We start from the raw sequence: 14,573 nt of genomic DNA on the forward strand, positions 1-14,573 counted from the left end.
AATACACCGTCAGACTTTATAAACAACATTAGGATGACATCTGGAAAGTACATCTCTGCAAATACAAGATGTTATGTGTAAATAAGATGTACAGTGGCAAAAGAAAAAAAACTGTCGTGTGTTATGAAGCGCTCACTCTCATCCATTTCTAACGTACACACTGAAAACCCGACACTCCTCTCTCGTACGTGCGAGACCTGAATCCATAGCCTTCAACAAGACGGTGTGTGTTGTTCGTGTGTTTGGAAATGGGATTGTGGCTCCGGGGTTATTTGCTTTCTTACCGGGTAAAGCGTGGCACTCCGGCTGATTCTGGTCCCACTGACAGTTGAGATTCAGCGAGCAGCTCTTGCAGTTGGCAAGCTTGCTGCACACCTGCTCGTTCCGCACCGGACACTCAGTGAAGTTCTTCACGTTCTACAATAAGAGTGGAGAGAATAGGAAATACGGGAGGAAGGTTGACAGAAGCTTTACATTTAGGAGAGGTCAGGAAATGTTCATTTGTTCTGTCAATATACAATGTCCTATGATGCAATGCGTTTCACTACAATGAGCCACATGCTCCAAGAACAGTATGGAGCACCAGCTTTGTAAATACTAATAATACATTATCATTTCAATGAGACAATTGAGATTGAGACAAAAAGTGTAAATGTTTGTGAGTGCATGTGTGTTTCAGTCTGAGTGTGTGTTTCAGGGAGTAAAGCATAAGACCAGAAGCGCTATGACGCCCCCTGTTGGACCACTCACAGATGTACAGTTGCTAGAGGCAGAGATGCACTTCTTGTCATCACACCACTGGCAGCCATTGGTGTTGGCCGTACAGCTGGCACAGTCTGAGAACCGGTAGCACCGCTCGTCCACTGTGACTAAAAAATAAATAAAAAATAAAAAGATGGTGAGGGGGGCAACAGAGAGCAAGTACAAGTGTTTTCTGTTTGTATTTGGTCCAAAGTGGTTTTGTATTTCTTTTGAAGGAGTTCTTTAGGTGTAGCAATCTATGCATTTAGCTTTAACCTAAAAGAAGGGCAACAAAGAAAAGGGTTTGGATGCAATTCTCACCAGGTTTAGGGGGGCATAATGGGGCAGGAGTGAGGCTGCCATTAGCCATGCTGGGCTCCCAGGGGAGACAGCGGCCTCTGCTCCAGATGCAGCGGACCCCTGGCCCAGCCTTCACACACCCTTCCTCTGCCAAGAAGGCCTGGCAGCTGGGGGGTCGGTAAACAAGCACATCGTTGAGCAGCACTCCAGAGAAGCCCCCAAACACATACATGGACCTAGTGAAGAAAAAAAAAGTGAGAACAGAAGGTAAACAATAAGGTTCAACATAAAGATGAAGCCGACAGCTGTATTATGGTATCCTTTGCATTTTTGCCTTTATTCAGATAGAGAAGTGAGAGACAGACAGGAAAGTCAAGGAGAGAGAGAGAGGGAGGGGATGACATGCAGCAAAGGGCCACGAGTCGGATTCGAACCCATGGCCGCTGCGGTCTAAGCCCATGTGGTACACGCTCCACCAGGTGAGCCACAGAGGCACACCAAAGTTACAAATTTTTAAATGTGTGGTACTATAGAAGTTACAATAAATCCTGCCAAATTACTAACGGTGACTGGATTAAAACTCTGCAAGCAAGCACTCAAATTTTAGTATAAAAATAAAATGCATTATGAATATTGTTTAAAGTAATCAATGCACAATTACTCTGATTTTGTAGGGGATTTAAGCGCAAACATTTTCTATAGTCGTGAAAAAATTATTCAGTAAAACTTGTGTTTTTTTTAACTTTGTGTTTTAGTCCGAGAGAGGATTCCATTAGAAAGACTCACCCATTGCTGACCACAGCAGAGTGACCAAATCGGTTGACGTCCCTGTGCAGGTCTGGTTTAGGCAGGAGCCTCCACTCATCACAGGCTGAAGAAAACAGGAGACCATATGTAAAAGATATGGTATATATTTGGAGTTATTTGGATTGTCTGTGTGATTACATTGTGCATTAGATTTTTTTAAATGTGTAGTGCCGTTTATTCTAATTATCATTGGTTCTGTTAAGAATAAAGTCGATAATCATGAAGATACAGGTAATGATGATGAAAGAAGGGAGGGAAAATCTCTGAAAATGACTTTAATTAATTAGAGACCTTAAAACCTCATTAGGTGCTATTTAAAACAATTTTTTTCTTAAATCAACTAATTGAAGTAGTTTCATGTATAAGATAGTAGTTTTCACAAACGTAAATGGGATGATGAAGTGACGAGTTGGATAATAACACCACTAGAGAGGTCACTATTCAAACAGGGGTGTGAAGTCAAGAATAATACGAGTCCTACCGATGTCATAAGAAAGGAAGTCAGCAGAGAAACACTTGGCCCCGTTGCTGAGTGACGTGTCGTTGTGTGTGTTGCCTCCAAAGATGAGCAGGGTGCCGCTGAGAAGCACAGCTGAGTGCAAATACCGTGGAAAGCCGCTCTCTCTCAGGATGAACCTGGAAGATATGCATGAAAAGTGTGTCAAGGACAAAATGTTACACAGTGTCATATACACAGACTGGGATATATGATGAATAAAGACAGCAGAATATGCATGCGTGTGTAAATGTCGACTTACCATGTCCGGGTGTTAACTTCGTATCTGTAGAGGTCGTCGACGAGGCCGTATTTGTTGGCTGGCAGAGCCTTATAGCCTCCGTGAACATACACACTGCCGCTGGAACTATCGTATGTGCTAGTGTGGCCGTAACCTCCCTGCGGAATAGCACCTTTGGTCTCAGGCACCAGCCATGTGTTGGATCCTGACAAGAAAAGCATATATGGGCAGCTTTTAAAACAGAAGAAAAAAATGGCCTTCAAATCAAATAAAAAACACTTTTGTATCCCAAAAGATAAGAATCAAATGATTGTATATCCTAATGTTTGGCGATAGCTGGGCTCTCCAAGCTTAAAATCTCAGTAGTAACAGATTGGCATGAATGGTTAGCATTATTTTATTATGGGCACTTAATATGATTTTTGGGTCTTGATTTTCCGTTTTTCAAACTTGTACATCCCATTGACAACAGATAAATAGGCCACAGTGCTTCTTAGCTTCTAGTATCACAGTAAGTTGTTGTATTTGCCGTTGTGCTGGCAGGTTTTCAATAAAAAACGAAAGCACTTGAAATTGAGCTCAGTGTTAAATAGAAACATTATACAAAGAAACACTCATGTCAACCTTTGTTTGGTGATATGCACTGAATATTACTGTGAACTGAAGACACTGGGGATGTCTTTTGGTACTTTAATACACTTAAGAGGCAGTGCTACTCCTCAAACATTTGCTATGCGTGAGATTATTTCTTTGTAGAATCATTTGCAATTCAAGTCGGATTCTCTTCAGATCTGAAATAATTTTTTTTTTTTTTTTTTTAAATATATTTAACTCAAACTTCTCTTTATGATGGAAGTCAATAAGCCGTGTTTAAGTTCCAAGTGGAAACCTTTTCCAACAATGTGATAAATGGGGAGAAAGACACAGAGCGAGAGACAAACTGTCTAAAATCTAAACCGTCTCTAAAAGGTACAGCTGTGACTCACTCAAGTTGTACTCCTGAACGTTGCTGATGTAGCTGTAGATGGGGGAGTAGCCAAAGATGACCAGCATGATGGCCTCGCCACCCTCCAGCAGGACGCAGTGGGCCGAGTGTCCCTCCACAGCGTAAATCTGAGCCTGGGCCGGTGGACCGACCACGGGGGTTCGCCGCTGCCACGTCCGACTGGGTACGTTGAACACCCACAGCTCGTCTGTCACATTCCCCCAGCCGGCCTCCAGCTTCCCACCAAACATGTAGATGTCATCCTGACAAGAGGAGGAGAGATTGAGCAAGAGCGTGTTTAGTTGAAACTCCTCTGTTTATTTATAGAGCCACAACCCATACAAAACTTGCTCATCTTAGAAATTGGAATATATCAGACTTCCAATATCAGAGCTGTCTTTTTTCCAAATAATTATGGCGATATAGTCATGAGAAAGTAAGTGTCCATCGGCTCATTTAGGTATTTGGCGTGTTAAAATAAGCAACTTTCCTTTGAAAGCAACTGTTGTGGTTTCCTTCTGTGTGAGCGAACTTTTATTTCTTTTTCACCCCATTTAATTGTCCAGTTCTAACACTTGTGGTTTTCTAAATACCTTCTGTACCAAGAGAGTTTGCGGGCATATCTGTGTGTGTTTACCTGATAGGCAGCGAGTGAGTGGCCGTATCTTGGCACGGGTCCACTGTTGATGGGAACTGTGTTCCAGGTGCCACTCTCCAGGTTGTAGCTGCAGAGCAAAGCAACGGATCATTACACAGTTGAATGCATATGAAAACGCGTACAGAACACATTTCGCTTGCCCCTCTGTGACTTTAAATTCATTTTTACCATATGATCAGCTGATTATACCAAGGCACACACAATGTAGAAGTATCCGTCTTGCCAAAGGTACCAATTTAGTCTTCAAAGTGCCTTTGATAAGCCAGAGGTTTTGCACACTGATTAACACAGATAAATTCATGTTTGTAGGCATTCACAATGAAACAGGGCCCCTCGTCAGGTCATCACACACTGGTGATTTACACAAGATGCTTTTGGAGCCCAGGACCGATAGCACCTGGTGGTGAGCAAACATTGAGCAGATGGAGGAAGCTTGTTCAAGCAATGACGGACATGAGTGAGGACAGACATCAGGTCTGCAGTTTACCCGCAGAACCATCCAGCTACACTAAATACTAAATTCTCGGTTTAGCTGAGTGAATGTTGAAAATGTATACATTCACAAAGCACACCATTCAAAGAGAGACAGTTAGCACTAACATGGGGTTGGGGTTTTCTGAAGGAACTTGTGTAAGAGCTCTTCTGATAAGCCACCAGCTTTTCAGCACTTCCTCTTGATAGTCATTACTTCGACATATTTATATGAGAATTGAAAATTAGGACAGGGTCAGGATTTCATCTGCTGCTTCTATTGGTGTAAAGAAAGGTCAATAAAGTCCACGTACGTGCAAATGGAAATTAAGTTGATATGATCTGATGATCTGTTGTGCAGCCGACCGAACAAACTAACAAAACTCTTATTGTGTGAATGTAAAAACAAACAGCATAATAATGGCATGCTATGCTATGCTGCTTACTTGAGAATCATTTGGAAGGAGCTGTAGTTGAAGGTGTATCCGCCCACCACCCACATGACCTTTTCCTGCACCACGGCCTTATGGGACGCTCTGGCGAGTGATGTGCCAAAGGGCTTGACGCTTGGTAGGACCCAGAAGGACTCAGTTGAAGGTACAGTTAGAGAGCAGTCTGGACCTATGAGACAGAGAAAGAAATTACAGCTAAGGACACAGAAAAAAAACAATGCGATCTAAATATTTCAGCTCCACACCTCCAAAATAAAGACCTGGTTTCACATAAATGTACCTAATGTTCAATCTCTTTCAGGATGGAATTTGTCAAGAGTGTCTGACGCATATTTTCATACCTGGTCAATGAAACAATGACGTGGCGAACATGCCACTCTCAGACCGAAACTAAAGCATGGCCGCTCCTTAAACAAGTACGACAGGCAGGGGAGGTGTGAATGTGTTAAAACTGCGCGACTGAAGGCCGTGCTGAAAAAGCGCATGTCTCTGCTAATGATACTGTCAAGTTTCATCACGCAAAAGCATTTGGTTCCCTCCAGCTGGAGGCACATAATAATAACGCACTGTCGCGGGGCTTGTCGACGTGCTGCCGACCGGCATTAAGACACAGTAACACAACACAGCTGCTTACACTCGTCCGCTGACACATTCTTCATTACGTCTTGCTTCATAATCACCGCAGCGCTCATGGGAGGAGCAACGACATTTTTGCAGCTTGTGATTGCAAACAACGAATGATTTAATGAGTCAGTGTTTTGAATGTAGGAAACACAGAGAAGGTGAGTTGTTATCTGAGGGATACTTCTCTACATTCTCAGTATCTGTTGTCCCAGCTTCATATGCACTGGAATCATTTTGTCTGTATTTTCTACTGGTTCTCTGACTGTCAATCAGTTGTTAAATATTATTATATAAAAGTTATAATTCAAAATAGCTGAACGCTGAAACCATAATATATTTAATAACATATTATATTATTTATCTACTATTTTAACAAATATTTAGTATTAGATATTTTCATTTTGCATTTCTTTTGTACTTTGCTGTTGTAACACTGCAAATTTCCCCACTGCAGGACTAACAAAAGAACTATATCTTATCCTATATTACCTTATTAATTTGATTGATTATTTCAAGTTTAATAATGTGATATAAAGCTGGATTTACATGAAATAGAGTGCTATCAAACCCCAACCATATTTGCCAATGGGTTCCAGAGTCAGATAACATCTGGTCATGCTCTGTAATGCAATTAATGGGTTTAAAATCTTGCTAATGGCTACATGCCGGCCTACTGCACTGATTACTATTATTATATGCTGGATAATTTCATCACTAACTTGTAAAAAAAAAAAAAAAAAAAACTTTCGCCAACGGTCATGACATAACTTCGGTTAACTTCTGATTCTAATGTTTCTGAACAACTGTCGGGGTTGGACAAAGCTATTAACTATTACCTTGCCAGCTGTCATTGCACACACACAGCTTCTCCCCGGTGAGGTCGCAGTAGCCGTGGTCGGGGCTGCCACAGTTGTTCCTGCAGTAGGGGATGTCACAGGCCTCGCCTTTCCAGTACTTGTCACATTCGCAGTACACTCTGCTGGCGACCGAGTTCCCGGGGGTGCACTTCCCATGGCCAGAGCAGTTATTGGGACAAGAGTTGATCCTGGACAGAAAGATGTTTTCATTCACTCAATTACTATATGCATTATTTAGGCCACACAGACCTTTACTTGGGAACTGAGTGAGATTAATGAGTATCTTCTAGGTCTTGGCAAAGGTGGGGGGGGATAAAAAGATTTGTAACAGAGGAATAACTATTGAGCAACTCACTGATTGTTGCTGTAGGTTTTAAGTCCTGCAGAAAAGCTCTTGTACCAGTCTTTTTGTTATTGAAATGTGGGACATGTTACAATCCATCAACAGCTAGGAGAAATAAATGGTCCTGGTAACCAGTCCATTGTAGTTGAGAATAAATTATACACCTTAATGAAAACCTGATAAATCTTTCACACAGGTGATGGCCTAAAACACAAGCTCAACACTAAAAATATAAATAATGCAAGGTTTCGTATTATGCTTTGCCTCTAGTTTAATTTCAAAAGCAGAGCCTTGGTACTTACGAGTAAAATATTTCAAATCCAGTCAGATTGTAGGCAGCATCACTGAAAAAGTGTAGTAGCGCGTAGCCTGAAGTCGTCTCAACCTCAGGAACTGTCTCATTTCCACGTATCTCTGGCACAATGAGCCCACTACGCAGAAAACAGCATTATTGACATCACATTCTCACAACTCTGCTAAATCAGTGCGACCTGCCACATTACAGGAAATGAAAAAGCATGTCAGACCTATGTCTTAAAAAACATTTATTTATTAACGTTTTGAACAAAGACTACCTATTCCCTGGTTTATATTCATACATATCCTGTACATATGTACAATGTACTGCATCATATAGCATGAATACAGTACGTCATCTGTCCACTTTCTGGACTTAGCTCAGATAAAATTCACTCTCTCACCTGAAAACAGCAACCAGAGGTGCATATATCGAGTCTCCATCATAAACGTACATATGGTCCCAACTACATTCTGTGGCAAAGTGGTTAAATCTTAACCGAAGAACCGCATTTGGACTGCAGGAGGAAAAAAAGAAAACAAGAAAATATGGTTTAAGTTCCATGGATGAACATTTGAACAACCTATAAGCCTACTCACATTCTTTAGATCACTGCAGGCTAAACGTTAACTTTAGATTCAAAAGACAGCAGTACTGATGGAGTGATTTTGTTTCAGTGCCATTGCACTGAACAAAAACCTAATAAATCACCTTATTTATATTCATTAACATACTCAAGTATCATTAATAGCTCTGCGTGACCACAGGCAACTTTTATTTTTCAATGAATTGACAATTAAACGCATCAATGGGTCCAGGGATTCTTCCTCTCTCTGAAAGATTGCTAATTAAAATGTAACTCCAGCTCATCAGATGAACCTTCTGAACCTTCAAAATGTCAGACGCCGCTCTACATCACATTGTGCAAGTAACAAAAGTGTACTTCCTTCAGCCGAGATGCTGATCTATGCTGGCCAGCCTACAATCCACACTTCCTATCAGAGCTGTAAGATCACAGAGACTGGCAGCATGACATTACTGTACCCCCTGTAGAATCATATCAAACAGAGAACTTGATAGCTTCCGGAACCGATGCCAAGTAGACAGGATCTTTAAAGGTCTGCTATTTTTTCTGAAGGAGATCAGAGGCACCAACCCTGAAATGTTCTCAAAAATAATTTAGATTTTCATAGATGATAATAAGGGTGAGAGTATCAAAGAGATTATAGGCAAACATTCCAATGCTTTCACCTAAAAAAACAAAAACTCAATTGACTATGTTAAGACAGCAGTTGAGAAAAAGACGCCAGGGTGGAAATACCTGAGGAGGTGTGTTTACATCCATGTTCCACAACTACTTCACTGACCTGGAGAGATTTTTGTTGGAAGAGCTTGATTCGGTTCTTTATAACACGAAAGCTGAAATCCAAGTTAACTGGGACCCTGCACCCTTGCTGGAGTAAGTGTGGATCAATGTGGACCATGCCCAGATACTTTGGTTGTGGCCACATATTAAACCTTTTTGGTAAAATGTGGAATGTTTAATGTTTGGGATCCTGGGCTTTTAACATTGATGTGTCATGTATCTCCCTTTATCTTGGAGTTACTTCTGAAGGCTTATGTAAAGTTGATTTTCTTAGTTTCATGTTAAAAAAAAAAGCTGTCAGCAGAAATCTCTCTACTGTATATTTTTTACAGGAATTGTCAATTATAATTGCTCCATGGAAAAGATGACTTTATCCTTTGTCTAAAGACAGACAAGAGGGAAAATACTGGAGGAAAAAGGAGTGTTATTCACAGGAAACGGATACTGAGTTTTTTTTTTTCTCTCTCTCTCTCTCTCTCTCTCCCCTCTCTCAGTCTCTTAAATTGGGCATTAATGCTGAAATCCCTGCACATTGAACTGACCCTGTCTCCCTCTCTGAAGTTTGATGATACCAAGCGAGACCTCATGTTCCATGCCGCATATGTTTGTATATTAAACTTAAAATGTTGTTGAAGATAAAGGGAAAAGAGATGCTGATCTGCTTAATTTAATGACATCAATGTGTTTACGTTGCATAATTAAATTTGGCTCTGCATGCTCAGCTTCAGTCGATCACACTAATATACAAAAAGTACTTACTAGCCCTCAATGAGCCAGGTGCACTTTGTTTTGTACTTGTAGTTGATTGGACCATCAGTGAGGTATCCTGAGGGCTCCATCAGCCTGAAAAAAAAAAAAAAAAACAGTCAGCACAGCAACACATTATTACCTCAGGTGGACAATTTTAAGTCAAGAAACTAAAATACGTATTAAACAAAACAAACAATTAAATCCAACAATCCTTCGTCTGGACATTCATGAACTGGTACGTGTGCATGTAAGATTAATAATTAATGGCAAAAATGTTGAATTTTATCTTCGTCCAGTGTTTCACCAACTTATTTATCACAGTGTGGTCAGACTGCTTTCAACACAAGGTCAACTTGCGGATGAAATTTGTTTGCAGCTAGGAAAGAAGCATTCCAAGATAAAACCATAACACTGGAAAAGATCCATAACCACGGGTAATTATCCCATTTGTTGCATTGCTTTCTAGAGCCTGAGAGACAGTGAATCCTCTCTGGTAGAGCAGACACCCTACCTAACGCAGATAATAGTATATTACTGCTTGAAAACTGCTCTTGGGAGAAATATCTATCCATCTATTATTTAAATCCAGCACAGGGTTTGGGAGGGCTGCATATCCCTATCACAGCTCACATTGGTCGAGAGGTGAGGTAGAGGCCTCAACAGGTCACCAGTCTATCACAGGGCTGACACACATGATAAACGGCAAACTATGAAAAACTTTATAGTTGTAGATCAACCTAACCTGCAAATTTCCAGACTGAGAAGTATCATAAAATTTTGAGTAATAACATTTTTTGATGCTTAAACAAAGATCTACCCACTCTGACAATAACTGATAAAAATCTCTTACTTTAATGGCAGCATAAAGGCTGATCTCTTGTCCTAGTACAAAATCTCTTACGACTCAGGTGTCCAACTATAGTGTCACTTACTAAATTCAATTACCAGAATTTAAGATAAGAAGACAACAAGCTGGCAGCCAGCCCAAGGTCAGTCCAAGCCAACCAAAAGATTCAATCAGCTGTCTCCTGAAAAGGTTTCCCCCTGCCTCTTTTCTGCCCATGTCCTCATTGTGACACCGGAAACTATTTTCAGTAAAGCATTCTCCACACGAAAGACCACAGCAGTGTGTGTAACAAAGATAGATGACTTTTAAATTGAGATTCATCACTGTCCCATATCACAGGAAATTTTGAGTTGTACGCATCCCACCCACGGAACTGTGTGATCACGCTCGAATCAATTGGAAATGATGAGGAGACAGATTACTTAAAGACACTTTCTTGACACAGTGATGCATTTTTCTAGTTTGCAACAGATTGTACTTTGATTAAAAACTCATTTGGATGTCAAAGTTGAGAGAAATAAGCCATGAATCCACACAGTGAGTATCTGACAGCTGATAACGTTCAGGCCTTACTTTTTATGACATCAGACAGACAGCACACTTTTGTTTTGTGTTTTTTTAATTTTGGAAGCTTTCGCACGTACTGGGCTCTAATGGGTGGTCTGAGTAACACAGGAGCTGAGTGGTATTCCTTTTTATGTCCTCGACAGTTGTTTGAGATGAATAACATGATATAAGTTTACTTTCAATTCAGAGGTTTTGACATGATAATGGACTACAGATGGGTTATCTCATCTCATAAAGATTCAATGGTATGCATTGTGATGACTACAAAAGCATGTGTTATATTGGATATAGTGTATGTACAGATTGATATTCTTTATGTAATGTCTAGTTACAGTTACTACAGTTTGATTTGTGTTTTACTGCTTATTCGACGTGAACACTTATGATATAAACACCCAGCAAATGCAACCAGTGGTGAGGTCAAATGATGAATTTTTCATGCTGCACTTTGGACTTCGGAGGGAAATAATATCCTGCGCAAGACGTGTCAAGAGTGTGCATGTGCATTTCCCTGCCACCTATGTCACTTTTATGTTCCCTTTCTTCCTATATTTAAAATCAGACACAAAATTAATCTGTGATGATGTTATGAGGGAAGCCACAACTTGTTATGGTGGGGGCAGCAAAGTGTAATTGATCATGTATTAACCTGGGTGCATGTTTCTATTCCACTGACTACAGAGACACTAAGAGTTAAAGTCTCACATTTCAGCAGTTTGTCTCTAGGTGATAGGAGGTTATTCCCTGACAACATGTCTGATGACAACCTATACAAAACCTCAGACACATGAGGAGCAAAGTAATTACTGTGATCAAGGCACTTCTGCACCACAAAGTGCACCTCAGGTGTACTGAAAGGCCATTAGATGCTCCTGTCAAGAGTTACAATCAAGGTGAATATTATTATTATTATTATTATTACGTAGAAGTTTGAACATTTATTCTTTGGTCACTTGCCGTTTTTTCCCCTGCCTAGTACAGACTACGTGATTTGCATTCAGCCTTTAGTTTCCTGCATCTTTTGGGGGTTGTCCATATCCATCCACCTGTGCTGATCAACAGACATATTCTACCAACTTGGAAACAACACCCTTTAACTCTATCTCCACATAGGCCTCCGATCACATGCAAAATCATTTGATTGCAGATGTTTGCTCGGTGCCAGTGAGGGCTCCTTTGTCTCGCAGAAGCAAAAGGAATTTATTTATTTGGAATCAATGTAAACGCATCAGGCTCTAAGTCAATATGAAAGTACATAGGGTATTGGTTCTCTGGACAATGCACACATGGACTGCACAAGGTAGTGGCTCTCATTCATTTACTGATCTCACTGACATATAGTGTAAATCACTTTCCCTTCTTGTGTGAAATTAAATTAAGTTAAACATGATATCAGAGAAAATAAGCATCAGGCGTGTGGTTAACACTTGCTTATACTGTATCTGCAGTGAACATACATTAAGTAACAGAAGCACTGAGGGAGGCTACAGGCAAAGTGAGAAATTTTCACCAAACAATTAGTTGAATGATCAATTACACGAGTGACTGAAACTTTATCCACAACTATTCTGATAATGGATTAATTGTTTAAGTCAATTTACAAGTAAAAATGTAAAACATTACCTTGTACCAGCTTCTTAATTGTAAGTTTTTTCCGCTGGTCTTTTCCCTCAGCAATCCTAAATTGAATCTCTTTTGAGTTTTGGACTTGCACTTTTTCGTCAGACAAAATAAATATTTTGAATAGCTACATGAAGTTTTGAGAAACAGTGATGCTCTTTTTCTCACATTTTATTGAGCACACAGTTAATCTATTAATTGCGCAGGTTTATCAATAAAGAAAATAATCCCTATTTGGAGCCCTAAGATTAACATGCTACTGAAAATATCAAATTTGTGTTCCCACTTCCAAAAGCCTTTTCTTATGCTGGTTTTCAATCCATGGAAAATTTGGTCACATATAACAAATCCATGGAAATGAGTCCTGTATCTTCTGAGTACTGGGCTCAACAGATCTGCTGAGGCTGCTAACTGATCCAAAAATATAATTTAGTTTCATTAAAATCAATATGTTTTGTTATTGTCATACAAGCCATTTTCTTCATTAAAAGTGCAACCCACCTCCTATAAAGATGGGTGCACACAGGTCTATGTGATGAGTGCCATTGATGTGAAACAGCAACTACTGGATAAGATTTGATCCTAACCTACTTTGGGCGGCTCAGGCCAATTCTATTTTGAATATCATGAGAAGTCTGCAAACAATGACACTGTAAGTAGCCTACTCCGCTATTGGCAGCAGATTAAAAAGTGGAGCTAAAGATTAAGTGCACGGCCACTTACTTGAACCTCCCTTGGCAGTGCTGGCACTGGTCTCCAACCCATCCTCGGTCACAGATGCAGGATCCGTTTACACATTTTCCAGAGAGGCAATTCTTGTCACACGGTTTCGCCGGTGAGGCGTGAGTGAACAGTACAAAGTAAAACAAAACATAGACCACCAAGTATCTGTTGATACCCCGCAGGTCGCAGTGGGTGGCTACTTTGGGTCCAAAAAGAAAGAGTTTAGTCTTACATTTCCCCCCAGGATCCATTTTTCCCCCCAGGTCGACCGAGCCGAGTAAAAGACCGGGGCCTTTAGGTCTGCTTTGGGAGAAAGCCTCGGCTACTCAGGCTGTTTCAATTATTACAAAGAAGTCCTGCATATTCGTTGAGTGTTATGCATACTCAAATGAAGGCTCAGCTTAGCCTGCTTACAAATCTTTGGAGAGAATGGCTAAGAAAATGCAATGTTAGCTAAGTGTCTTCAAACGCTGCTTGGTTAACCGCATGCATAGATTTGGAGTGGGAGGAATTCCCTTCACCCTACCTCTTGTTGGAAGAACCTACCAAAAAAGCGGCGAACCATCTATTAAAGCTAATAAAGAAGCTAACTGTGAACACTGGGACTTACCCAATTCATCATTTGTTTGTCTATGTAGCGTTGGCTTATCTGTAGTTTGGCATCTGGTAGGTAATGTAACGTTACTGCATTGATTCAAGACCATTCTCTTCCAAATGCCATTTCAGCAGCCATTTTAACGCGTAAACAATCCCTCAGACTGAAACAGAGATGTACACTGTAACATACTGATGGTCCGTCCACAAACCACTACAATTTAGCCGGATCTTGTCCACGGAAGAACAAAGGGGTTGTGGTGTTTGTAGCCCTGGTCCCAGTGCGAAGGCTGCCGCAGTCAACATGGATGTGGTGAGATGTGGGAGCTTGAAGGCTATTCCTGCCGACTAGGGGGGCACTGAGCAACCACTTTGAACTCTTGTTGAATCTACTGGTCTTTTCCCACAGCGAATGAAGCACCTTCAAACGTAGTCTTCGTTGACAGAAGTGTGTGATAGTGTCTCCGTGTGTTCCAGTGAAAAAAACAAGCCGTGGTGTTGCTCTCAAAACATGACAAGAACTGGAAGCGATGGATTTCCTAGCGCAGCGACACTAGACAGCTCCTCAGGTTGGAGAAAACTAAACACAGCCTGCGCACGCGCACTGGAACGCTGATAACTGGTTCTGTTTAAAGGTACAGTGTATAAAAAGCTACGGTGCTATCTATGCGGCATTTAAAAACTTTCAGGTCAAGGATTACCAACACTTACTCAAAACAACATTGTTATCCTAGTTTATATATATATATATATATATATGTGTGTGTGTGTGTGTGTGTGTGTGTGCGTGTGTATATATTTACACATGTGTATATATTTACACACACACACAC

General features: G+C 40.7%; 1 protein-coding gene across 1 annotated transcript in view; it reads right to left on the reverse strand.

Moving 5' to 3' along the window:
• atrnl1b (attractin-like 1b) overlaps positions 1–14,315 on the reverse strand; it is a 60,061-nt gene extending 45,746 nt beyond the window's left edge. Inside the window, exons 1-14 of the mRNA XM_056366143.1 lie at positions 13,147–14,315; positions 9,399–9,482; positions 7,677–7,790; positions 7,278–7,406; positions 6,612–6,820; positions 5,146–5,320; positions 4,208–4,295; positions 3,572–3,833; positions 2,607–2,790; positions 2,330–2,484; positions 1,828–1,912; positions 1,063–1,277; positions 751–869; positions 285–417 (exon numbers count right to left, since the gene is read on the reverse strand). Coding sequence (XP_056222118.1) covers positions 285–417; positions 751–869; positions 1,063–1,277; positions 1,828–1,912; positions 2,330–2,484; positions 2,607–2,790; positions 3,572–3,833; positions 4,208–4,295; positions 5,146–5,320; positions 6,612–6,820; positions 7,278–7,406; positions 7,677–7,790; positions 9,399–9,482; positions 13,147–13,397 — 2,203 coding nt within the window. The 5' untranslated portion in view covers positions 13,398–14,315. The remainder of the gene's footprint in view (positions 1–284; positions 418–750; positions 870–1,062; positions 1,278–1,827; positions 1,913–2,329; positions 2,485–2,606; positions 2,791–3,571; positions 3,834–4,207; positions 4,296–5,145; positions 5,321–6,611; positions 6,821–7,277; positions 7,407–7,676; positions 7,791–9,398; positions 9,483–13,146) is intronic.
• Positions 14,316–14,573: the final 258 nt, after the last annotated feature.

The sequence above is a fragment of the Seriola aureovittata genome, chromosome 21, assembly GCF_021018895.1.
Source record: "Seriola aureovittata isolate HTS-2021-v1 ecotype China chromosome 21, ASM2101889v1, whole genome shotgun sequence".
Lineage (NCBI taxonomy): Eukaryota > Metazoa > Chordata > Actinopteri > Carangiformes > Carangidae > Seriola > Seriola aureovittata.